General features: G+C 39.0%; 2 protein-coding genes and 1 non-coding gene across 8 annotated transcripts in view; 2 read left to right on the top strand and 1 right to left on the bottom strand.

Annotated features, from left to right (window-relative positions):
• The window catches only part of SPDYA (speedy/RINGO cell cycle regulator family member A), a 41,279-nt gene extending 38,070 nt beyond the window's left edge, over nucleotides 1-3,209 (top strand). For both annotated transcript variants that reach the window (XM_032653303.1, XM_032653302.1), the window contains one exon: nucleotides 2,898-3,209. In XM_032653303.1, coding sequence (XP_032509194.1) covers nucleotides 2,898-2,986 — 89 coding nt within the window. In that variant the 3' untranslated portion in view covers nucleotides 2,987-3,209. The remainder of the gene's footprint in view (nucleotides 1-2,897) is intronic.
• Nucleotides 2,866-21,748, bottom strand: TRMT61B (tRNA methyltransferase 61B). Of its 5 annotated transcripts, none has more exons than XM_032653298.1 (7): nucleotides 21,014-21,748; nucleotides 16,334-16,436; nucleotides 13,147-13,337; nucleotides 5,336-5,427; nucleotides 4,171-4,397; nucleotides 3,375-3,452; nucleotides 2,866-3,295 (listed from the first exon to the last, which is right to left on the bottom strand). In XM_032653298.1, exons 1-7 carry the CDS (start codon nucleotides 21,725-21,727, stop codon nucleotides 3,252-3,254), a joined length of 1,449 nt encoding a protein of 482 aa, XP_032509189.1. In that variant the 5' UTR covers nucleotides 21,728-21,748; the 3' UTR covers nucleotides 2,866-3,251. The 5 variants fall into 5 exon arrangements, with proteins under 5 accessions (XP_032509189.1, XP_032509191.1, XP_032509192.1 ...); XM_032653300.1 differs by having other exon boundaries at nucleotides 3,154-3,295; nucleotides 4,198-4,397; nucleotides 21,014-21,732; XM_032653301.1 differs by having other exon boundaries at nucleotides 3,231-3,452; nucleotides 21,269-21,732.
• TRNAG-UCC lies at nucleotides 18,634-18,706 on the top strand. Its single transcript has one exon. It is a non-coding gene; the product is annotated as a tRNA-Gly (tRNA).
• Nucleotides 21,749-27,228: the final 5,480 nt, after the last annotated feature.

The following is a 27,228-nucleotide window of genomic DNA, read 5'->3' on the forward strand; positions in this document are numbered from 1 at the left end:
CACCAATCACGTGCTAGCCACCTTATAAAGGTAGTCTCATTTAACACCTGACCCCCCACAAGAAATCCTGAAGTGCCACTATGACATTCATTTTACTGATGAAGAAACAAACTCAGAAAAGTCACAGCTGCAAAGTAAAACAGCAACAATGAAAACAGCAAGATGAGGACCCAGTTCTATCTGAATAGACAGCACATTTTTATACTTACTGAACTATATTGTTTCTCTTTACCTTATGCTGTCTTAACCTAGGCTAGTATATCTGAGACATGGGTACATATTATTATGTATTATCTGAGAACTCCCCAGATTTTAGAGTGAAGCCAAGGGAAAAAAGCAGTATACCAAACCTTAGTCCTGGGTCACGTAGGCAGGCACAAGACATTCCATTATGCAATCTAAAACCAAATAATTTTTCCTCAGAAATAAATCCTTCTCTGAACTTCCTTATTTACTTTTGTCATTACCACTGTTCTAGTCATCCCAATTTAAAATCCTTAACGAAGGCATAATCAGGGCTTATAAATTAATGATGTGATAAGGGCAATGCTAACTATATGGTCAACATTTATGAGCACAAAAGATTTCAGAATCAATTCTGTAGGGTGAGAGACATAGTGAAGGCTGTTCCAAGGAAGTTATTTATGAGCTGGGCTGAATCCTGTTTGCCCAGAGAAATAAGGCAAACAGTAGATGTTTGCCTGAACAGTAGATGAAAGTTTGAATATATATAGCTTCTCTCCCTCTACATCCGATGAACCACCAGCTTATGTGGTTCTTCCTTCACAATATTTTTTTACACTTGCCCCTTTTCCACCCCTCATAGTTGTATATTAATACAGATCACCTCATAGTTGTATACTATGTATTACTATGACATTTCTGATTTAATAGTTTTTTCCTTCCTTTAAATACTCAGACACCACTAACAGACTAACTTTTAAAAAGTATCTGCTTTTACATGACCATGGAAACTTCAGAAGTTCCCTACTGACTCTGAAGTATAAAGTTCAAACTCAAAGTCTTCCACAATCTGCGAGCTATATACTTAAATTTCCCCCTAGAACAACCAAGTCAACAGATGAAATAACACCTGATCCAGTATAGGCTTCAAGCCATCAGCAAACTTTTACTGATTTACTGGGTGGAAAAGTCAGGGCCTTTGGAAGTTACTGGGAAGACAGCTGTGAACCACTCACAAATCTCTAGGAGTTTATATTATGGTAAATGAGAACCAGACATGAACATAGAAAGCTAACTTTAGAAGAAGGCACCTGTCCCACAAGCCAGATTATAAACATGCTTAGTGTTCAATGGAGAGATGGATAAAGGGCTTAAGCTGGACTTTGATTGACTATATAAATAAATGTTTATTTGCTTATATAGTTTGGTTTTCAACTCAGAATGGACACTGTTAGCTCTTGTTCAGTTCAGCATCTACTGAGCATAGTGTACTGAACAGAAGCCATTCTACATGAAATAGGAGAAGGCACAACTTTTCTTTGCTCTTAAGTCAGCCCCTTCTCCAAGAAGTACAATTAGGGCCTGCATTCAAAACAATAAATGAAGGACAGAATTTCACTAGTAGTTAAATAGAAAGGCAGAAGAAAGGGGAGTATTCCATGATGGAATCTAAAAATATACATCAGAGCGTCTAGAGATCTGGAAATGTTATGAAAACTTTAAAGCCATTATTATTGTATGAGTGTTCGGATACTTACCATTTAGAAATGGTACCAGAAGACTACTCCGCTTATGATTCAATCAGTTCTCCAAATGCAACCAGAGTGATTTTTTTCCAAAACACAGATCTAAGCATGTTACCACTTACTTCATGAAATCTTTCAATAGCACCCCATTTTTCTTAGGATAGACAAACTCCTTAACAGGTCTACAAGATCCTCCATGGCCTGACCCCTACCTATCTTTCAGTCAACCCCATCACTGGCCTTTTTTGTTCTCATTTTCCCTGCTGTAGTTAACTCTTACCTGCCCTTCAGGTCTCAGCTCAACTGACACTTGCACAGGTAATTACCTGATCAGAGCAAAATCTCTACTAAATCCTGTACTTCTCTGAAGTATTTATAACAGTTTTAGTTTTATATTTGTGTGATTATTTAATGTCTATCTCTACTATAGGCTGTAAAGTCTAAAAAGGCAGAGATTTTAGACTAAATTTTGCCACAGAACGAAAAATACGTAAAATGTTATTTAGAATATGTACATTATTTTAAGTAGTTCTAGCCTAAGGGATAAGTAGCATATATCCTCCCAGGCACTACTACTTCAAAACCTATAAAACATCTATATTTAACTAATAACTAAAAGCTTATGTTTATCTGTAAAATATGGATAATCTTAAGGATGAGCTACACATATTAAATGAAAAGATATTATAACGTTCTTAAAACAATGTAAGGCACATGGTAAATGTAAGGTAAATAACATTATTCATAGTGCCTATGAACAATAATAAGCCCTAGTCCTAATTAATTCATGTGTATAAAAAGTGTATCTCTCCAAACATTATCTTTGGCTGCACCGTGCAGCTTGCAGGATCTTAGTTCTCCGACCAGGGATTGAACCTGGGCCACAGCAGTGACAGCGCCGAGTCCTAACAACTGGACCACCAGGGAACTCCCCAAACATTTGATTTATATAACAGAATAATTCTGATGTTCTTTCAAACTGTTAAAATGATTCTGAGAAAGATAAGAGATTCAAGAATTGCTACATCTTTTGTTACAATTTTTAAGATAGTTATTCTTATCAGTTTTCCCCCTATTATTCACTATAGCCCAGATTTGTTATTTTTTAAGACACAAGCCATTAAAATATGTACTTAAAATACACAGATACCTAAAATTTATCTCAAAATGCATATTTTATTTTGGTAGCCAATGACCATCAATCAAACAAAGAAAAGAAAACTAATTTCATGAAGGAAGACAAATCTATGGAGTGGTTTACAGGAAGTGAAGAATGAGATGGCTCAACTAAACAAACTTGGAATCATTAACTACAAAATGTCAAACTAACTGCAAGACAAGTGTCAAAATGGGACATTTAAGCAGTTTCGAAATGTTACACATCTTTCTCTAGCTTTTGTTACTTTTCAAAATTACATGTAAAAGTTATACAAATCATAGAAGTAGCTAAGAATACCAATCTATGAAAGTAGTGATTTGCAATACAAAGTTCTATTTTGATATTTTTCTTCACATCTTCAAATCAGTTGTCATCTGAGGTACTCAGTTAAGTTGTGGTTTGCACTTCCTCAACTTGACAAGAAAAGCTAATTTGAAGGGAGGAAAAGGTAAGGTCATTGCAATTTTGAGAAGAAAACACCATATAATATAGCATGAAAAACTTACCTGTATGACCAGTTTGCCAGTGTATAGGTCTAGCAATATAGGGAAATGATCCATAGGGAAAATCAGAATGTGATTCTTCTGTTATAGAACAAAATATGTATTGTAAGCTACATAAAATATTTTATAATTTGTTCACAAAACTGTTAAAAAACAAATTACTGTCCTTTTCCTATAAGTTTTTTCCTCTCAGACTTTTTTTTTTTTTTTAGCATTTGTCTTGGAGCTATTCTGACAGTTATCTTACAGAAACAACTTGTCAAGGATGACGTGATAAACCTATATATGGTTTTATAACCAAATGGATAAGCTCATATCATAAATCAATGGATGTCTGAAAACTTGTTTATGGCCTAAGTAATGTGTACATACAACAAGGACCTAAATTTAGTTCTTTGAAAAATTCCTAGAAGTTGCTTTTTGGAATATTAGCTATTTGCATATCGGGTCCTATTAAATTCTTTCCCTTCAGTGATAATCACTGATCTAAATTTACAACATTCTTTAGTATATTTAAAGTATTTCATAAGCCAATCCCCTTGTCACAAGTAAAATATGAATATTATAAGAAGTTCAGTTCTTCAAAGGTATCAGAGTTTTACATAAAAGGCAGGAAAAGTCATGATTCTGTCTCTTAAAAGATTTTAATTTAACAGGATAAATACCACATTTCAATTTCTATAGGAAAAACATAATAAATCCCTGAGAAATATTTTTATAGTGTATTGCCCAATACATTCAGGAATGTATTCTCCATTTATTATTGCAAACACATGCATAAAATAAAACTGAAGCTCACCATGGTCATCTTCTTGAAACATCTCACCTTCAATTCTAATTTTCTTTTGAGAATGTAATTGTAAATCTCTGTTGATTTTAGGTTCCACTTTTTGAGGTAAAATTCCATTTTTCTGTTTTGCAAGGCAAACCAACCAATCTCTGACAATAACTTCACTTATCTTTTCACATGAGAGGGCAAGTTCACAGATGCGAATTCCATCTAAAAGTTCAATAACCTGTGTGATGCTTTCAAAAAAGTGAAAAATATAGTTTAAATTTCTACTACAACAATAACTTTATATTTAAGTTCACTATACCTCTTACGCCAATTTAAATGCTATGCTTAAATCAAAAGGGAAAAAATGTAAAAATGCAAGTTAGGGCACATAAGAGGAGAATACTAAGTAAAAACAATAAAGAGACTATAACATCATTGTTCACATTACACTTTTAAAAACTTTTCTTCTAAATTGTCAGAAGAAATATGCATCTTATATTACCATTTATGTAAAGGATGATTTAAACAGCAATATAACTGAATTTGGGACATATGCTGTTTCATAACAGTTTTTTTTTTTGACTTTTTAAAAAATTTATTTATTTATTTTGGGCTGCACTGGGTGTTCATTGCTGTGCGCAGGCTTTCTCTAGTTGTGGCGAGAGGAGGCTACTCTTCGTTGCAGTGCGCGGGCTTCTCATTGTGGTGGCTTCTTTTGTTGTGGCACATGGGCTTAGTTGCTCCACAGCATGTGAGATCTTCCCAGACCAGGGCTTGAACCCATGTCCCTTGTGTTGGGAGGCAGATTTTTAACCACTGTGCCACCAGGGAAGCCCTTCATAACAGTTTTACAAGATAACATATACACTTAACTCAGTTACAAAATGAACACTTTAGCCTAGTACTTAAAACAAAACTGTGTTTAAAATAACATTACCAGGGCTTCCCTGGTGGCGCAGCGGTTGGGAGTCCACCTGACGATGCGGGGGACGCGGGTTCGTGCCCCGGTCTGGGAAGATCTCACATGCTGCGGAGCGGCTGGGCCCGTGAGCCATGGCCGCTGAGCCTGCGTATCCGGAGCCTGTGCTCCGCAACAGGAGAGGCCACAGCAGTGAGAGGCCCTCGTACTGCAAAAAATAAAAAAATAAAAAAAAAAATAACATTACCAAAGAGTCACATTACTCACTTTGCTAGATATACAGCACATACACCACCCTGTTTAAGATTTGGGTATAAAACAGGCAAAGCAACTTGAGGATTCAACATATCCAAAGCTACCTGTAGTGGGGGAAAGAGAATCAGACTGAGTTTTGTTTAAATAAAGCATGTGTATTCTTTTCTTATTGAGGTGAAATGATACACTTTGGGAAAGCAATTATCCAGTTAAAGTACTTCATTTTTTAGAATGTAATACTAATGACTGTCATTTTACCCCTCTCAAAAAGGCATACTTATACAATTTGTCATAGTACTTGACTACATAAAAATTGTAATGGCATGTCTTGTACTTGGCAATATTGATAATACAGGAATCTTTAGCTATATTTTATACACATACCTAGATACACACAGACACACAGACACACACACACTGTTGCCCCTTGAACAACATGGGTTTGAACTGCGCGGGTCCACTTAATGCAAGGATTTTTTTCAGTAGTAAACACTACAGTACTACACAATCTGTGGTTGGTTGAATCTGAAGATGTGGAACCCTGGATATGTTGGAACCATGGATAGGGAGGGCCGACTATAAGTTATACTCAGATTTTTGACTGCACATAGGAGTGGTGCCCCTAAACCCCATGTTGTTCAAAGGTTAACTGTGGGCTTCCCTGGTGGCGCAGTGGTTGAGAGTCCGCCTGCCGATGCAGGGGACACGGGTTCGTGTCCTGGTCCAGGAAGATCCCACATGCCGCTGAGCCTGCGCGTCCGGAGCCTGTGCTCCGCAACGGGAGAGACCACAACAGTGAGAGGCCCACGTACCGCAAAAAAAAAAACAAAGGTCAACTGTATATGTAAAGTTTCAATGCTTTAGTTCAGCTTTTGGCAATAGAAATTCACATTATCTCAAATATGTATTTTTATGTTCAAAAATGTTGAATATTAATTTTAGAGATTCTAAAATTCAAGAATCATGTCCCTTGTTTCTTTACTCTTCATTCAGTTGCAGAATACAGGGCTGTACTCAAAAGATGTTGAATGAATGCAGAGTAAATGAAATTACAAAAAAATTCACTGAAAACAAAAATACAGTCAAATAGCAAATAAAGTGACTTACTGATAGATAGCTCTAGAAATCTAATGTAGTTGGCACATCATTATATTTACTAAATAAGAAATTACTCTGTTTATGTGTTTAAAAAAAAACAGTAATAATGGGTCATCATTCATTATTAATTTATCCACCAAATATTTACTGAGCATCTACCATGTGCCAAGTATTTTGCTAAGTGGTAAAAGTATAATGGGAGCTTATATTCTATTTTGTTTCATAGGAACTTATATTCTAATTAAGGAATAGGCAGTAAACAAAAATCTAATAAATATGTAATTCAGAGGGTAATGAGTGACATGAAGAACAGGATTATAAAGGAGGACATGAAGGATAGAATGACAGGGCAGGGGAAGGAAGTACTATTTTATACATAGGCTGGTCAGTGATGATACCTAAAGAAAATGATTAAGGTTACCCTGTGGAAATTGAGGGGGGAAGTGTGCTCCAGATTCAGAGAACAGCAAATACAAATGCTCTGAGGCTGTAGGATACTTGGTGAGTCTGAGAAGGCCACAGTCGCTGCAGTGGAGACAAAAGGGGGAAAGTGGTAAGAGAAGAGTTCTCAGATGGTGGGGATGTGGTGGGGATGGGGAGGGACAGATTATGCAGAATCTTACAGACTTTAGCTTTACTCAGGAAGTGAAAAGTCACTGGGGAGTTTGAGACATGGTCTGACTTTTTAAACTTTTTTGAATGTGATAAACATAACATAAAAGTTGCCATTTCAAGTGTACAATTCAGTGGCATTAAGTACATTCTGACTTGGGCAAGGAAAGATGATGGTGACTTGCAATAGCAAATAGCATTGGATGTGATGAGAACACAGAGCCAATTAGAATTAGAATTGGCTGTCAGATGTGAGAGAAAGAAGTGAGAATGAATCCAGTGTTTTCATCCTAAGCTACTGAAAGAATGGAGATGTCATTTACTATTGAGGAAAATAATTTAAGACAATGGGAAGAATAAGCTTGGGGAGAAATATTCGAGAATTCAAGATTTGGACACAAGTTTAAGATGCCTATTAGGGCTTCCCTGGTGGCACAGTGGTTGAGAATCCGCCTGCCAGTGCAGGGGACACAGGTTCAATCCCTGGTCCGGGAGGATCCCACATGCCGCAGAGCAACTAAGCCCGTGAGCCACAACTACTGAAACCCGTGTACCACAGCTGCTGGGAGCAACTAAGCCTGCTCTCCACAGCTGCTGAGGCCCACACGCCTGGAGCCTGTGCTCCGTAATGGGAGAAGCCACCGTGATGGGAGGCCCACGCACCACAGCAAGGAGTGGCCCCCACTCGCCACAGCTGGGAAAAGTCCACGTGCAGCAAAAGGGACCCAATGCAGCCATAAATGAATGAATGAATGAATAAATAAATAAATACTTAAAAAAAAGATGCCTATTAGATATCCAAGTAAAGATCTCAATGACTAATCAAATGGCCAACGGTGTGGACATATTGGTCTCTGTGACTGTAGTTTTAGTATATTATCAACAAGGACCAAAATAAGACTACCAAGAAGGCTGCCATTCCAAAGCTCCATGGCTCAGCTAACAACATTACCATTCATTAGCCACTCAAATCAGGAAATTACAGTCACTATTTCTTTACCTTGAATTCTTTTTTGAGAATCTGTGGGGTTTTGATGCTTTTATTTGGATTAAAATTATCCAGTCCTACAAATCTACCTCTTAGTATTTCTCAAATTCATCCTACTGCTAATGCTTTAGGTCAGGACCTCATCATACCTTGTTGAAACATTACAATAGCTTTCTACATAGACTACGTAAATTCCATTCTTTCACCAGAATTATTCTGAAACAGGAATCTGGACATTCTACTCCCCTACTTAAGAACTCATCAGTAGTTTTCCATTATCTAAAAGATAATGTCCACATGTCCTAGCTTGATATACACACAAGTGTTCTTCACTATCTAGTCCCTCATGACTGTATTTGCATCTTCATCTCCTCATTAGACCCAATTCTACAGCCATAATGTTTCATGCTTCTGAGTCTTTCTAATAAATGTTTATATGTCTACCTTTTCTTCTATATCGAAACCTCCTTTAAATGTATAATTCATTTTTGTCTTAGCATAGTACACGGCACACAGCAGGTCTCTAATACATATTTGTTGAATCAAGAAAGTGGTTCAGTAATTCAGAGAAAGATGATAATCCTCCACTTAGATGATTAAGGTATATTCCATGGAGGAGACAACCTTTTATCTAAGCTTTGAAGGAAGAGTAGAATTTAAACAGGTAGGGACTTCCTTGGTGGTGCAGTGGTTAAGAATCCGCCTGCCAATGCAGGGGACATGGGTTCGAGCCCCGGTCCGGGAAGATCCCACATGCCGTGGAGCAACTATGCCCATGCGCCACAACTACTGAGCCTGCACTCTAGAGCCCACAAGCCACAACTACTAAGCCCATGTGCCACAACTACTGAAGCCCACACGCCTAGAGCCGGTACTCCACAACAAGCAAAGCCACTGCAGTGAGAAGCCCGCACACTGCAAAGAAGAGTCGCCCCCGCTCGCCGCAACTAGAGAGAGCCTGCGCTCAGCAATGATCCAATGCAGCCAAATAAATAAATTAAATAAATAAATTTATTTTAAAAAATAAAATAAACAGGTAGAGAAAAGGGAAAAGGAGAAAACTAATAATGATGAAAATCATAGCTAATACTAATTTAATGCTTACTATATATCAGGTACTGTTCTATGCACTTTACAGAAACACCTCATTTAATCCTCAACAACACTATGAAATAGGTATTATTATTGATTACTATTCCTGTTTAATACATGAGGTGACTGAGGCACAGAAAGATTAAGTAATTTACCCAAGGTCATATTGGCTATTATGGAGCCTAAGTGAACCAGGATGAATAAACTCCAAAACTTACTTCCCTCTATTCACTCCCTCCTTTTCTCTCCTCAGAGATAATCATTGTCCTGAAGTTGGCAATGTTGCCAAATAATTTTATGCTTCTACAACATATGTATATAGCTACAAACAATACATGGTACTGTTTTTAAAATTTTACATATATGTAGCCATTCCATACTTATTCTTGAATAATTCATTTTTCACTAAGTTCTATGAGTTTTTTTTTATTGGAGTATAATTGCTTTACAATGTTGTGTTAGTTTCTGCTGTACAATGAAGTGAATCAGCTATATGTATACATATATCCCCTCCCTCTTGGACCTCCCTCCCATCTCCCACCCATCCCACCCATCTAGGTCATCACAGAACACCGAGCTGAGCTCCCTGTGCTATACCGCAGGTTCTAACTAGCTATATTACACATGGTAGTGTATCTATGTCAAATCTAATCTCCCAATTCATCCCACCCTCCCCTTTCCCTCCATGTCCACACGTCTGTTCTCTACATCTGCATTTCTATTCCTGCCCTGGAAATAGGTTCATCTGTACTATTTTTCTAGATTCCACATATATGCATTAATATACGATATTTGTTTTTCTCTTTCTGACTTACTTCACTCTGTGTGACAAACTCTAGGTCCATCCACATCTCTACAAGTGACCCAATTTCGTTCCTTTTTATGGATGAGTAATATTCCATTGTCTATATGTACCACATAGTCTTTATCCATTCATCTGTCAATGGACATTTAGGTTGTTTCCATGTCCTGGCTATTGTAAATAGTGCTGCATTGAACATTGGGACATATGTGTCTTTTTGAATTATGGTTTTCTCAGGGAGATTTATTGATGTAGATACAGTACATTTATTTCACTATGTTAAATAATACCATTGTTAGTATTCCACCATGTCCATTCCTCTTTTGATGGTTAGGTTGTTTACAAAATGTATTAAAATTTGTTTAAAATCTTTTATTAGCTATTTTTTTCTTGTTCTGTTCTCTTTGTCTTTGTGGTTCAACACCTTTTTTTATTCATCTACCCTCATTTGAGATGGCAGGAGTATAGGCAGGTTATATAAAAAAGCTAAAGAAAGGAAGGTTGAGATCAGATTCTGAAGGACACCATAAATCTTTGAATAAAAAGTTCCTAATTGGTTTCTCAGCAGGAGAGTGACAGTATGAGAACTAGATTAGTCTAAAGATGAGGAGAATGGATTGGAAGTGTGAAGGCCCAGGAGGTGAGATGGCAGCTAGGAGAGGAATTAAGTAGTCAAGGAAGCAATAATCAGCTAGGATAACAATAACCAGAAATCAAGTGGTGGGAACATGCATAGAAATTTATGTTTACTAGTATGGAGGTTCCTTAAAAAACTAAAAGTAGAGTTGCCATTCAAAAAGATACATGCACCCCCATATTCACAGCAGCACTATTTACAACAGCCGAGATATGGAAGCAACCTAAATGTCCACTGATAGATGAATGGATAAAGAAGATGTGGTACATATACACAATGGAATACTACTCAGCCATAAAAAAGAATGAAGTAATGCCATTTGCAGCAATGTGGATGGACCTAGAGATTATCATACTAAGTGAAGTAAGTCAGAAAGAGAAAGATAAATACCGTATGATATCACTTATATGTGGAATCTAAAATACAGCACAAATGAACTTATTTATGAAACAGAAACAGACTCATAGACATAGAAAACAAATTTCTGGTTACCAAAGGGGGAAGGGGTGGGGGAGGGATGAAGTAAGAATTTGGGATTAACAGATACAAACTACTATATATAAAATATCAATAGATGAATAAGGTCCTACTGTATGAACTATATTCAATATCCTGTAATAAACCACAATGGAAAGGAATATGAAAAAGAATATGTGTATATGTGTACAACTGAATCACTTTGCTGTACACCAGAAAATAACACAACATTATAAATCAACTATACTTCAATAAAATAAATAAATAAACATCCTCTCCCCCAAAGATATTTATGTTTACTATACACCTCTTGAGTTTTGGTCAAGTGCTACCTTCAAGCAGGACTTTCACCAACTGACAATTTTTAGAGACTTTCTTAAAGAAAGGAAAATTCTTCATGATCTAGCTTTAATTTAATAATTCTATGAGTAATTTATTTATGAACACCAACTCTAATTCTTTGCCCCAATAGTATATGACTCTTCCCCAGAAGCTGACAGTTCTCCTCCTTCTATATGCTCTGAGTATTCATCTGACACTATTATTCAAGAGAGATTCAATTGAAAAAATCTAGTAAGGAGTATTCTTTCCTTTGGAACAGGGATGGATGTTTCAGCAGGTTTCCACAAGGCTGTAACAATACTGTTAAAATCCTTTGTTGTGTTTCATGCTCATCAAGCAGAATTCTGATGACCAATTAAACTCCCACGTATCTGTGACGTTCCTATGGATGGCCTACATAGAAGAAGTCCTCTTTCTGCCCTTATTGAGCTATATAATGTGCAAGCCAAACAAGGATGAGGAAAAAAAAAACACAAACTGTGGTCCTTGTGTCCAGGAAGCTGTGCCACTGTAGCTATTGGCTTTAGTTATATCAGAGATAGGAACCAGTCCTGATAAAAATCACCTCTTTGAACTTTACTTCATTTCTCACCTAGTTTCCCTTATAAAGTTCCTAAAATAAGCTTCCAATAGCCAATTAAGAAAAGTGAAGAAGGAACTTCCCTGGTGGCACAGTGGTTAAGAATCCACCTGCCAATGTAGGGGACATGGGTTCGAGCGCTAGTCCAGAAGATCCCACATGCTGCGGAGCAACTAAGCCCATGCGCCACAACTACTGAGCCTGCGCTCTAGAGCCCATGAGCCACAACTACTGAGCTCGTGTGCTACAACTACTGAAGCCCACGCACCCAGAGCCCATGCTCCGCAACAAGAGAAGCCACCACAATGAGAAGCACGTGCAACGCAATGAAGAGTAGCCCCTGCTCGCTGCAACTAGAGAAAGCCCGTGCGCAGCAACAAAGACCCAACACAGCCAAAAATAAATAAATTAAATAAATAAATTTATTTAAAAAAAAAAAAGAAAGAAAAGCGAAGAAGACTTCTTACCCAGACCTCAGTCCATAGTGTCAAGCCATGAACTGATAATGGCATCATCAAGGGTAAGGCAACTTAAACTAGAACTGTGAAACTCTGAGGTCATCTAATAGCACTATGGCCCATATCTCCACCGTCACTGTTCACAGCTTAAAATGGCATTCTCTCGTTGTCTATCCTTTTATCTTCAAACTACTCTGCTTCTCCTCCCCTAATTCAACCTCCCACTCCTCCCTCTCCTCACAAATCCCTCCACTCCACTTTCTGGAGCTTTGTTCACAATAAATATGCCTCTATCCTCAACATCTTTAATTGACACTCCTCTACATCCTGACTTTAACTGTCTAAAGATGCCTCTTGCCTCTTCCCTCAAAACCGAAGGCTATTTATTCCCCCAAATCTCACAATATGAGGTCAGGTGCGGGGCTCAGTATGCTCCCAATGCTGTTTCCGAGTTATTATTCCTTTATCCTAGAAACGCTGAAGTTCATGATGCTCAACTCCTCCTCCTAGTATTTCATCATTACCCCACATCTATTAACAACTTTGGCACCTAATTCAGTATATCTCTCTGCTCTGAATCCCACCATGATATTAAAGGAAAATATTCCTCCCACTCTTAGAGATAGAAATGGGGCAAATAATGAAGGAAGATCCTTTTCCATATAAAAGAAGCATGGTCCTTGTTTTCTTTGTACTCAGTATTAGGTAATATCATAGGACTACTTTAGAAAACTTACCGCATCAAATGTTAAAGACTTTATGTCTTCAGTTGCTCCTAAAATATCCTTATGAATAAAATCCACGTTGTCTGGCCACTCTTCTACATGACTCATTTTCCATGAATCACGCCAGTGTTTGTAATTCTTCTTAGCCAGTTCATGGTGGTCTTTTCTAATTTCAAAACTTATGACTCGTCCTTGTGATCCAACTTAATTTAAAAAAAAATCACGACATTACACAGTATTAATCAGTACATAAAGAATGTCAAAATTTTATTTTGCAAAGATATTACATGGATGTGAAAAAATAATTCAAATAGTTCAAGGTTACAAAAGTCTCTACCCTATCCCAAATACCCAATCAATCTCCCTCATCAGAGACAATCATTCCACCATAGTTATTTACCCTTCCCGAGAAAGTCGCTGCCTATAGTACAAGTGTACAGGTATCCTTCTCTGTTTTTAACACACGTTGTTACCTATCATATATACTGTCCTGTACCTTCCTTCTTATTTACCAATGCCATTTCAGTGATTAATGATCTACTGCATTTTTTAAAACAGCTATTATGTTCCATTGTACGACTATGCCACAGTTTATTTAACCAGTCACCTACTGATGAACATTTAGCTTGTTTCTAGTCTTATGCTATAACAAACAATATTGCAATAAAAATTATTTTGCCTAAGTCTTTGTACACATGAGCCAGTATATCTATAGGATAAAGTCCTAAAAATGGAATTGCTGACTCAAGGGATATGTGAATATTTATATTTTGAAAATTATTACCAAATTGTCCTCCAAAAAAACAATGATACCAATTTACACTCGACCAACAATATATTAGAGTGCCTATTTCTCCATATTCTCTCCAACAAAGAGTTATCAAACTTTTTACCTGTGTCAATCTAAAAATTGCATATAGTTTATCATTGTAGTTTTAATTTGCATGTCTTTTGGATGTCATATGGATGAAGTTAGGCCTTTCAGATACTTAAAAGATACTTGTTTGTTTTTTTAAATTTATTTATTTTTGGCTGTGTTGGGTCTTCGTCGTGGTGCTTGGGCTTCTCTTGTTCCAGAGCATGGGCTCTAGGTGCATGGGCTTCAGTAGTTGTGGCATGTGGGCTCAGTAGTTGTGGCTCGCAGGCTCTAGAGCACAGGCTCAGTAGTTGTGGCGCACAGACTTAGTTGCTCCGTGGCATGTGGGATCTTCCCAGACCAGGACTCGAACCCATGTCCCCTGCATTGGCAGGCGGATTCTCAGCCACTGCGCCATCAGGGAAGCCCCAATACTTGTATTTTTGTGTGTGTCTGAAAAACTTTCAAACTATTTATCATAGTAATACTGCAGTTTCACAGAAAACTACTACATTTTAACTTACGGCAATTAATTTTCTACCCACCTCTATATGAGGTGATTTGATACCATTTGGAGGCTGTCCCAGATCAATCAGTCTATAGTTAAAATGAAGAGTTTAAATTGCAGCATGTCTCTTTAAAATGTAAATCCAGCTGTAAGTCATCATGTTCTCAAGGGATAAAAATTAATGTTAATAGTAGCATAAGCTAAACACTTAGAAAATTATGGTGAAAATAAATCCATCCTGAAAGTAAAGAGCAGTAATTTCTTGATCACTCATAGTTTGGGATTATTTATGCCATGACACTCCTCCAACACTATAGATATTAGAAATACAAACATTCCTCTTGTTTCACAAATTTTTTATAAATTCACTTTGTCAAATGCATTTAGGAATCTGTCACAGATTGTGAAGAAATGGCTGCCTTTAACTATGCACAGAAAAGAGTCCAACACAAGATGTGAGGAGCCCAAAATGAATTTCCTGACCCAGTATAAGCTGGATTATGTTTGTATGTGATGACATTAGGTCAAAAAACAAAAGGTTTAAGTTTAATTCAGTATATGTCTATCTGTAATCTTTATAAAATCTACCCACAAACACCTACAACTGCTCTAACAATGTTCACTAGCTAAAAAAGAACGCATTTATAAAAGCAACATGAATGATTAAAAAAATCTACCAAAAGAGAATGCTGTCTATTACTAGGTGAGAAAGGGAACACTGCAGAGGCAGCCACCACCCCAAAGCCATCCTGACAATCAGAGGAATTAAGTGGTCAAAGGGAGCAATAATCAACTACAAGAACAGTAACCAGAAATCAAGTGGCGGGAACATGAACAGATATTTATGTTTACTATATACCTCGAGTTTTGATTAGGGGCTACCTTCAAGCAGTACTTTTACCGACTGACAATATTTAGAGACTTTCTTAAAGAAAGGAAAATCCTTCGTGATCTAGCTTGAGCTTAATAGTTCTATATTACGTATTAATTTATTCATGAACAGCAAAAATAATTCTTTGCCCCTGATAGTATATGACTCTTCTCCAGCAGCTGACAGCCCTCCTCCTTCTATATTCTCTCATACTGAGTATTCACTTGGCACTATTATCAACAAACACATGTACATGTGTGCAAGTACAAGAATGTTCAGAGAAGCACTATTCACAACGTTCAACTCAAATGCCCATCAACAGCAGAATGGATAAACTGTGCTTTACTTACAAAAATGGCAACTAACATGAAATAACCATCGCTGCATGCAATGGCTGAATCTCACAAACAGAACTTTGAATGAAAGCAACCAGATTCAAAAGAGTACAATACTACAGGATTCCTTTTACGTAAGATTCAAAACAGGCAAAACTAATCAATGGTGATAAAAGTCAGAGTGGTGGCTACCTTCTACCTTTGGGTAGGATAAGGACTGAGAAGGGATCTGAGGAGGTTTCAGTGGTACAATAACATTCCCTGTCTTGATCTGGGTAATAACTAAGTGAGTGTGGTCACGATATAAAAATTCATTGAGGTATACACTTATGATCTGTGTACTTTTCTGTAGCTATGTTATGTTCTAAAAAAAAATTTAGTTAAAAAAAGCGTGGAGGGAGAAACAGAAAGCAAACAGAGAGAGGGTTAGACAGAGAATGACTTGAATAAATGTACAAAATGGAAAGAAAAACAGTTGCTTACATTTGATTTCAAGGAGAATGCTCTCTATCACAAAGTTATGTGAATATTTTCTGAAACATCTGTATCTATTTAACTTCCCGTTATTATGGACAGATTGAATGTTTTCTTTGTCATCTAAATTCAACTCATTTATCCCAATCTCTTACCTGCTTTGGATAAAAACAAGCTCATTCCACCAGAGCCCGAGCCAGCTTCCAAAACAGTATCACCTGGGTGGATATTCATCATCAACAGTATCATATTCATATCCTATGATTGAAACACAGCATGGGTGACTCTGTGACCAATAAATATGTACTAAGCACCTAGGCTTACAAACACTATGTTGGACTTGGAGAAAAGAAGTGAAAAAAAAAAAAAGGATTAAACTCTGGCCCTGCCTACCAAAAGTTTATATTTTACTTGATGAAATGAGAGATTCAAGAATCAGGTAGCAAATACAGAAGCACTTCAGTATAATATTGAAATTACAGAAAATAAGTAAGAATAGGAGCTCAGAGAAAGGAGAAATCAGCAGACTGCCCTACCTTAGAGACATAGAGAATTTAAAGAAACAGTCACAAAGCAGAAACAGTTTTAAACAAAAAAGAGGTAGAGTAATAAACACAGTTTGCCCATCTCAGGAGGAGCGGTAAGGAGAGAGCTGAATCCATGCTAACGCATCTGAACTTAAGCTGGTAAGTAACTGGGGCATGTCACTGAGGTAATATTAATGGCATTTTATAAAGATTAATCTGTGAGACGAATACAGGATGTACTAGAATAGAAAAAAATTAGAGGTATAAAGACCAGTTAGGAAGTTATTACATAATCTCTGCATGAAATGATGAATGCTCATTTAGAATTAGGATACCAGGAATAGACAGGAGGACTCATTTGCCAAACTTTATAACTAAAGAATTGTTTTGTTAACAGGAATATCATGGATGATAGTAGTAATAGCTGTTTAGTGAAACTTCACCAGGTACCAGGCTTCTGTTAACTATGCAAACTGCTTTCAAACATTATCTTGTTTAATCAGAATACTAATATGAGAAAAGTATCACCATCCCCATTATAAGGATGAGAAATCAAAAAAGTAATTTGCCCAAAGTCACACAGCCAGGAATCAAGTGGGCAAGTCAGGGGTAGACCTGATGTTGAACTCCCAAACATCTCCTAACCACGCTGTCGATCATTTCACTATATATTACAAATGCTATAGAGAGAGAAAATTTTAAATGTTAGCATTTATTTCAACAGCCCCCCAATAACAAACCTTTCGAAGTTGCTAATAAGCAGCACATCTGGTAAGGTTTTACTATCTTTTCCTTCTCTGGCAAAAGCTGCTGTGAAAATTCTAAAAGAAACAGGAGGTTTTCTAGGATCCTCTGTTGAGTCACAACAAAGCTGTGTATTAAATATAGGTTTGGATGCATAAGAAACTATTTAACAGGTACAGTTATCTAATTAAAAGCCAAAATGTATTTTCTTTTTTTTTTCTTTTGCGGTACGCGGGCCTCTTACTGTTGTGGCCTCTCCCGTTGCGGAGCACAGGCTCCGGACGCGCAGGCCCAGCGTCCATGGCTCACGGGCCCAGCCGCTCCGCGGCATGTGGGATCCTCCCGGACCGGGGCACGAACCCGCGTCCCCTGCATCGGCAGGCAGACTCCCAACCACCGCGCCACCAGGGAAGGGAAGCCCTCAAAATGTATTTTCTGAAATGATGGACTAAGGCTTGAACCAAATGATACTTAGACACATAATTCTTAAGGTGTATTAGTCAAAAAGTTTCATTAACAAATTCAAAGTCTTTCAGACATACATATCCTCTCCCATCTGCCAGGCACGTGGGAGTAGAGGTGGGAGGGGGCACAGATAACTTCACACAGGAGTGGGAGGCAGCTCCAGTAGCCATTTCAGTGAAATGCCCTGGAGAAGGCCGTTCTATTTCCTTGGCTATTTCATATAAGACTAGAATTATAAAATTAAAAAAAAAAAGTTAGCACACTTTAACTTTTGCTTCCTGCCATTCAGGTTACCTGGTCTCCATGGAATGAGGTTGGAGCCCATTTTACACATGTAGCGATTTCAGTCCAAAACTGGGGTGGGAATAGCATTTATTCATTTCCTTGCCTCTTTCCAAAAGGGATTTGAAGCTCCTGGGAGACTCCTCTGAAGTTATGAAATATCACTCTACTATTGAGTTTTCTGTACATTTTAGAACTTTAGGCTTTCAAACAATCTTTTCAGACTTTTTCCTTTTTTTCCTGGGCAGGAATTTTAATCTCTTTCCTAACTAATTCAACAATATAAACCTAATCCTCAGCAGAAGGTTTTAATAACAGGGCTGCACGTTAGTCTTAAGTGGCAACAATTCCTCCTCTCCAATGGTTCTTATATAAGTATTCCAAACACGCACATCAGCAGAAAAGATTAATTTAAAAATTTAGGGAGTGTTGGGAATTCCCTGGCGGTCCAGTGGTTAGGACTTGGCACTTCCACTGCTATGGTCCCAGGTTCAAACCCTGGTTGGGGAACTAAAATCCCGCAAGCCACAGGGTGTGGCCTACATAAATAAATAAATAAAAATAAAATAAAAATTAAAATTTAGGGAGTGTTGCCATTTATACTTCTACTCCAAACCTAAAAGTGCTTGATATTGACCCCTGTGAAATGTTCACACTTTACACGTAACTATTAGGAAGTTTATCCAAAATTGCTCCCTCAGACCAACTTTTAATATTAAGATAAAACTACATAATTCTACGGAGGAGACCAGCTTTCAAAAGTCAGTGGAGGGACTTCCCTGGTGGCGCAGTGGTTAAGAATCCTCCTGCCAATGCAGGGGACGTGGGTTCGAGCCCTGGTCCCGGAAGATCCCACATGCTGCAGAGCAACTAAGCCCGTGCACCACAACTACTGAGCCTGCGCTCTAGAGCCCGCGAGCCACAACTACGGAAGCCCGCGCGCCTAGAGCCTGTGCTCCACAACAAGAGAAGCCGCCGCAATGAGAAGCCCTTGCAGTGCAAAGAAGAGTAGCCCCCACTCGTTGTAACCAGAGAAAGCCCGTGCGCAGCAGTGAAGATGCAAAGCAGCCAAAAATAAATAAAATAAATAAATTTATTTAAAAATATACATATATATAGACTGGATTCCTACTTAGAACCTTCCAACAGTCACCCAATGCACATGGAATAAAATACTCATATCTCCAACCACAGCACATCTCATACCATTCTCTCCCTCACCTAACCCACTCAGACCGCAGCAGGAACTCTGCAATACTCTTCTCTTTGCAAGCACTCTGCTCCTAGATCTTTGCAAGGCTGGCTCTTCCTTAATTAGTTTATCAAATGTACCTCCTCAGAGACCTTCTCTAACCACCTGACATAAAGTATTCTCCTCCCCCAGGTTACCCAACACAATGTTATTGTTAATCTACTTGTCTTCATAGCACTTAGCACTACCTGAAATTATCGAATTCTTTCATTTACTTGTTTGTTCCCTGTCACCTCCTCTAGGACATAAGGTCTATGTTGAGAGCAAGGGCTGTGGTTCACCGCTTCACCTCCCTAAAATAGTGCCCTCAATATATAAGGTAGGCGAGTATTTACTAAAGAAATAATGAATGATTCCTCATCTAGGACTAGGAGGAGGAGTTGTTACAAAGGAACATTCTGCTCAAGGACAGTGACTGTGACTAATGATTAAAATAAACCACTAGCAATGGATGATTAGCGTAAGATTGCAACAAGAAACTAGGTAGGTAATTTACTTATAAATAATATTCCTTTTATGTTTAGTGTCTAATTTTAGCTGTTTTCATATAAATTTTTTTTTTCTAATGGGAAAAGCATAGTGAGGGCTTCCCTAGCGGCGCAGTGGTTAAGAATCCGCCTGCCAATGCAAGGGACACGGGTTCGAGCCTTGGTCCGGGAAGATCCCACATGCCACGGAGCAACTAAGCCCATGCGCCACAACTACTAAGCCCGCGTGACACAACTACTAGACCCCGTGTTCCGCAACAAGAGAAGCCACCGCAATGAGAAGCCCGCGCACCACGACGAAGAGTAGCCCCCACTCTCCGCAACTAGAGAAAGCCCGTGCGCAGCAAAGACCAAATGCAGCCAAAAATAAAATAAAATATATTTAGGGCTTCCCTGGTGGCGCAGTGGTTGAGAGTCCGCCTGCCGATGCAGGGGACACGGGTTTGTGCCCCAGTCCGGGAAGATCCCACATGCCGCGGAGCGGCTAGGCCCGTGAGCCATGGCAGCTGAACCTGTGCGTCCGGAGCCCGTGCACCGCAACGGGAGAGGCCAAAACAGTGAGAGGGCCCGCGTACCGAAAAACAACAACAACAACAACAACAACAAAAAAAAAAATATATATATATTTTAAAAAACATAGTTTAATATCTATTGTTGACAAAATATACCTCTAACATGCCTGATTAAATATGATGCTTAAAATATCGCCACAGTGGTACTAAAAAATTGTCCCCAAGAGTTCAACGTTCTCTTGAATGCTGAACTCGCAAACTTAAGAATTATGGGGAATAAATACACATTCTTATTGCCTAGTGAGTCCACATCACTCTATATAGTAAATCACTTTACAGATCCGAGAATCGAGGCTCCCAAGTTAAAATTAAAATCTGGCTATTTCTTCCTAAAATTAGTAATCATAAAATATGTAAAAGTCATAGCCATTGGTTAAAAAAAAAGTGAGAACAATAAAAACTTGAAACGTGCTGAGATGTGCTTTAAGTACATTAATCAGGTCTGTAGTACTGCATCCGTTTTGCTCTTGGTGGAACCAAATGAACCTAACTCCCATCGCATTACCTTAGGACATGTTATGGCAGGCCCTCTTTGCATCAGTAATACATAGTCTTCCAACGCTGGCCTCCTCAGCATGAAGTGCTTACCAGAGGAGCTCCTCAGTATCTGGCCGGGGAACTTCCCCACGATCTCGCTGAACGGGACTGCCCCCCAGATACTATTTAAGTGTCCGGCATTGCTCAACCTAAATAATTTTTTAAATTGTGTTTCTCTCTTCCCAGTCTCAGCTAAAATCAGCTCCCCAGCCCGAAAAGGCACCTCTCGGGTAGTTGACCAGGAAGAGGAGACGTGAAGTTCGTCATCCTTGGTGGCAGACTGGGCCAAGGCAGGCAGTGAGGGACCCCCGGATCCCTGGTGTGCGGGACCCGACTGGCCCTGGTCTTCACTCGAGCCCTCGCGCTCTCGAGGGGGTGACTCCTTTCGCGGCGTCGGTAGTCTGAGGCTTTCCAGTGACGAAAGACATCTGGTCCCAAGTCCCCGGACAAGCGGAGGGAGAGATGGAGGCGACTCGGCGTCTGGGGCTTTCCTCTGTGCCGCCTCGCGCTCTCCTTCTTCATCTCGCGCGTCTCTAGACGAGAATTTGCAACACAATAACCGGGCTCTCTCGAAGGGCTCTTGCCCAAGGCAGCGCAGGAATGAACAGGTCCCGAACCCTGGCCACCTCCGGAGACGCCTCAGCGGTAGCAAGACCAGACCCAGGCGCCTGGTTGACAGCATGACGACCCGCGCAGGCGACTGTCGCAGGGCCGAGGCTCCGCCTCTCGCTGCGCGCAGCATTGACGCAGCTGCCTGGGGGATGGACAGCTAATTCGCCGGAGGAACTCCGCTACAGCGCGTGCGTCCCGAGGAGGCGCGCAGCGGCCGAGTTGGCAGCCCGGGCTTCCGTGAGGTAGTCGCTGAGTAACTGTCCCGGGAGCGGGCCTCTTTCCCGCGCAGGGGCCCATTTTACTCTTTGGAATGTGTGCAGAGTAAACAGTTTACTGCTGACAAATCTCCACCAGCCTCGTCCCGGGACGAGAGGATTAAGAGAGACACAGCCTGTCAAAGCGTTGTCTAAGCTGAAGTCCTGTACCAGGGTTAGTTAGCTCGCTGGTAATCAGGAGCAGGAACGTCAGTCGGTCACCATAAGTAAAACTGGCCCCGAGATGCGTTTTTATAGACTGCAGCTGGACGTGCCACCCGCTGACTGGAGCTTCTTTCCCAGCTGACCGCCTCCTTCCCCCAGTCCGAGCGAGTCCCTTTTGACTGCGCTCTGACCACCTGCATGCCCTCCCCAGGCCCAGAGAGTCAGCGACCCTAGATTAAAGTGACTGTATTCACTGTGTGCTCATTTTACAGAATTGTTTTTAATCATTAAAATATAATAGTTAACTAAGTGTTTTACCCTCCCCAAAACTAAGTAAAATTATCTTAAAATGGGAAAGGCCAATGTTAAAACAGGGGTGGCGGTATGGAATTTAAGGGGAAAAAATGTCATGAAGAACCTAGGGATAAGACAGGAATAGAGGCGCAGACCTACTGGAGAACGGACTTGAGGATATGGGGAGGGGGAAGGGTGAGTTTTGACAGGGCGAGAGAGAGTCATGGACATATACACACTAACAAACGTAGTAAGGTAGATAGCTGGGGGAAGCAGCCGCAAGGCACAGGGATATAAGCTCGGGGCTTTGGGACAGCCTGGAGGGGTGGGAGGGGGAGAGTGGGAGGGAGGGAGACGCAAGAGGGAAGACACATGGGAGCACATGTATATGTATAGCTGATTCACTTTGTTATAAATCAGAAACTAACACACCATTGTAAAGCAATTATACCCCAATAAAGATGTTAAAAAAATAAAAAAATAAAAAAAAAAGGGAAAAAAAAATAAATAAACTTCCCTCTTAGAACTGCTTTCATGACATCCCTTTAAAAAAAAAAAAAAAAAAACAGGGGTGGCGGGGTAGAGGGGTGTTATAGGCTCCATTTCATCCCTCCCAAGTTCATGTATCGAAGTCCTAACCTTCAGTACGTCAGAATGGGACTGTATTTGGAGATAGGGTCTTTAAAGAGGTAATTAAATTAAAATGTCACCAGAATGGGCCCTAATCCAATATGACTGCTGTCCTTGTAAGAAGAGATTAGGACACAGAGGGAAGACCATGGCCATCTACAAGCCAAGGAGAGACGCCTCAGAAGAAACCAAACCTGCTAACACCTTGATGTTGGACTTCTAGCTGCCAGAACTGTGAGAAAATTAATTCTGTTGTTTAAGCCAAAAAAAAGAGCATTGACTGTATTTTCTAATTCTCTCTCTTTAAAAATTTGTATTCCCAGGTTTTGGCACCCCCCCCCCCAAATCTTTAAATAAAAATGAATTTAGTTAATCCTAAAAATCAAACAAAAGAAAATTAAAAACTGGGAAAAAGTTATCTATGGAGTCCAAAATCTCATTTAACATTGAATATCGCTAACCTGTTTGCTTAATATTAATTCAATTGGCAGAAGTTTATTAAGGGTCTGGCAATATCTAATGTGCCTGGTCTAATGAGGCACATTAGCTATTTATTTCATTTAAGTTTACAACAATCCTGAGTCAGAAATAAGTATTCCAGTTTTACATGTAAGAAAACTGACCCAAGGAGATTAAATGATTTGGGCAACAGCCCATAGCTGACAAGTGACATGACAGGGTTTCCTATCTAGGTCAGTTTGGTTCAGCAGTCCATGCTCTTTGTACTGTAACACCCCTTCTCAAAGGCCAGTCAACAGTACATTTGAATTCAGAGTTAACACCGGAATACATTCACAGAGCTACAAATTCAGTTTAAATTTGAGAAAAAAAGTGTTGTTATTACTTTCAAAGACAAAAATTCTTTCTAATCTGTGCTTTCTAAAACATCAACCATCGTAAACTCCATCATCAGGACTTCTCTCTTTTAATCCTAAAAATGAAAAAGCAAAACAAAACAGCCCGGCTCTCCCCCTATCCCAACTGCATGTCTCACTTTTGGTTTTGATTTAAGAAAAGTTCTTTTGACTAACATTTATGTTATCATTGCCAAATATGGGTCTGCGTTGGAACCTTCTGGATCCTAAGCTCTACAATTGTTTTTAAATTTATCATTCCTAATTTATTGTCTCGTTATTAAATGATATTTGGCTGTTATTTCAGAAGGAGTAAGAATTAGGAAGATGGTATATTGACAAAATATAGGAAGTAAATTTACATATCTTTGATTTCTGAGATAAATTGTGAACAGTTAATGGCATTCCTTTCTTTCTATTATTTGAATAACAGACAGTGATATAGTTTGTCCTACACACATCTAATGAAATGCATTAACATACACTGAAAAATATAATTATTCCTTATTTATTCATGACCTTTCAGAGCATTTAAGCTCTCAAAAAGAAGTCACTCTGTGTGCTTTTCTATTTCTGGCTATACTTTTCCTTTCCTATCTTTCCTATGAAACTGCCAACTTGGACTCTGAAACTATTCTCTGAAAATATGAGGCATCACCAACTCATCATTTTTACTTTAGGGTATAAGACCAGAAAGATACTATCGTCTAGTGGCATTTAGTCAAGCAACCACTTTAAAATCCAAATAGATGTCAAGAAATGCTATTACTGATGGCTGACATTTTTAAATCTCCAGTCAAACTATATCTCTATGTCTAGTTCCTTAAACGTTCCCCTCTAGCTCTTTGCATATGCTTCTTCCCTCTACATAACTCCAAAAGACTGGGAGAAGTGCCTCTCCTCTGTACTGTTGGTATGTCCTATCTTTAGACCTATCATGGTGTGTGTCATACTGTGTGGAAGTTGTTGTTTACTTACCATTTCCCTGGTTAAAAGATAAAATTGTTCAGAGAGCTGTGTCTTGTTCATCATTATAATTCTGTCATAGTTATATCACTATAATCCTGTTATATCATTGTATCATATTATATGGTATATATGATGTGTATATAATATCATCATATTTCATAGCTGTATCATTTTAATCCTGTCATAGTACCTGGCACACAATATGCCCTCAATAAATACTTGTTCAATGAATGAAGAAAGTAGGAAATGAGAAAAAATAGCAGCCCTGATACCTAAGTCCCTATACTAAATGATTCAACATGTAAATGTGACCCAATTACATTTAATAGTTACATATTTTGTTCTGTATCTACACATGTACTTAGCTTTTTTAGAACTGTTGAAGTTTTTCTTACTGACTTTTAGTGAAATAGAAAGTATCTAAGTCTAAGAATATAATTTCCTTTCTCTTGCCTTTTCATTTTTTTCCTGAGTTGCTGCTAACTTGAATCTGGACCCTGTAGAACTCCTCTATGATTTACTGTTGTATTACTAGAAATTGCAATTTTAAATCTAGAGAATTTTAAAATTTTCTTAAATATGTGTACAGTTTTAAAGAAAAATTGCATGATGTTTAGACTTGGAGAAGCTTCGTACTTATCATCACCCACCACCACTCACGAAACACCTTTTTTGGTTCCTAAAGTAAAGGACAGTATGCAGCATGATTCAGAACCAGTTTGTTAGCACCTTGTGAGCCATCGTTTTAGAATGTTGAGAACTGATCAGTCCTCCTTGGGATTGAACTCCTGGAGAGGATCCTAGATCCTCCTTCCTTCTCCTCAGGGTCCTTCTTTTGGAGGATGGCCTGACTGTCACCTCCATCCCACCAGCCCTACTGCTGGTCAGGGTCCAGTGCTAGTCTGGGCCTCAGAGAACCTCTACACTGCACCCCTCCCTTCTACCCTCCACCTCTTTCTCAGTTGTCATCAACTCACACTGCAGAACTCAATAACCAATCTTCTGATTTCTAAATTGTGTAGCATTTAAGCTTTGTGTTTATGTTCACTCTCTTTGTTTATGAATGCTCATAAACTCTTCAAAATTTAAAACCTTTTTAAAACTTAAAACCTTGGGCATATCCATCCATCTATTCACTCGCAATTCCTTCATTTATTTACTTTGCATAATTGACTTGTAATCACGCTTATCTCACCTCGAGGGGACTCCCCTGAACGCCCAAGACAAATACTGTTATAATCTTTCTTATTCTTTTTTTTTCTTTTATAAATTTATTTATTTATTTATAAATATTTATTTATTTTTGGCTGCGTTGGGTCTTTGTTGCTGTGCACGGGCTTTCTCTAGTTGTGTCGAGCCGGGGCTACTCTTCATGGCAGTGTGCGAGCTTCTCATTGCGGTGGCTTCTCTTGTTGCAAAGAACAGGCTCTAGGTGTGTGGGCTTCAGTAGTTGTGGCACACAGGCTCAGTAGTTGTGGTGCACAGGCTTACCTGTTCTGTGGCATGTGGGATCTTCCTGGAGTAGGGCTCGAACCTGTGTCCCCTGCATTGGCAGGTGGATTCTTAACCACTGTGCCACCAGGGAAGTCCCTAATCTTTCTTCTATGTATTGCTTTTTATTTAGTTTTTGTAAAATTGTAGTCATTCTTTAATCTTTTTCTCACATTAGCTCTTTGTATCAAAGATTATGAGTGAGCATAAGCAATAGTAAAACCTTAGCAAGACCATGTACAAGTGTCACTGTTGTGAGCTTTCACACTATAGGAAATCCTGCCTAATTGACTCTTGTCTGTGCTCTGTAAATTCACGCTATTTTGTAAGGCTGTATACTAGGATACTGTTTGGTTATAAGTGAAGGTAGGAAATTCAGAGCTAAGATGGTCCTCTGAAGTGTCAGGTACTCCTGGGTGTGGTCTCCATTCCAAAGCTTACCTTATGGCTGCTCAAGCTCCAGCCATTACATCCCAATTTCAGTCAGTAAGAAGAGAGAAGAGAGAAGAAGGTCATGCCCTCTTTCCTTAAACACACTTCCCTAAAAACACACATATCACTTTTGCTTACATTTCATTCACCAGGACTTAATCACATGGCCAGATCTAGTAGCAAGGGAAGCTGAGAAATTTAGTCTTTATTACAGCTGAATATCAGCCTAACCAAAAGTCTGAAATTCTATTAATATTGAAGAAGGGAGAAATGGATTAGAAGGCAACTAGCATTTTCTTTCCCAGGTGCATGCTAGCTAGTTTAGGCAATCCCCATTTTAAAAAAAATGTGTTCCTAAAATTTGTCAATAGGATGTTTGCAATCTTGTATAAGTAACAGTTATGTTCCCAGCTCTGCTCAAAAGCCTATTTAGGGATAAAGTAGCTGAAGCAGTGTTCACTATTGAAAAAGACAATGGAAAA

This window comes from Phocoena sinus, chromosome 13 (assembly GCF_008692025.1).
Source record: "Phocoena sinus isolate mPhoSin1 chromosome 13, mPhoSin1.pri, whole genome shotgun sequence".
Taxonomy (NCBI): Eukaryota; Metazoa; Chordata; class Mammalia; order Artiodactyla; family Phocoenidae; genus Phocoena; species Phocoena sinus.

Bases quoted from the DNA above. Each gene is read 5' to 3' on its own strand.
- TRMT61B (XM_032653296.1), bottom strand. From the start codon at position 21,727: ATGCTGTCAACCAGGCGCCTGGGTCTGGTCTTGCTACCGCTGAGGCGT. The intron at 13,338-16,333 runs GTAAGAGATTGG...TTTTAAATTAAG, and splicing joins CTTGTTTTTATCCAAAGCAG to TTGGATCACAAGGACGAGTC. The intron at 3,453-4,170 runs GTGAGCTTCAGT...GTTCTATAACAG, and splicing joins GTTTCAAGAAGATGACCATG to AAGAATCACATTCTGATTTT.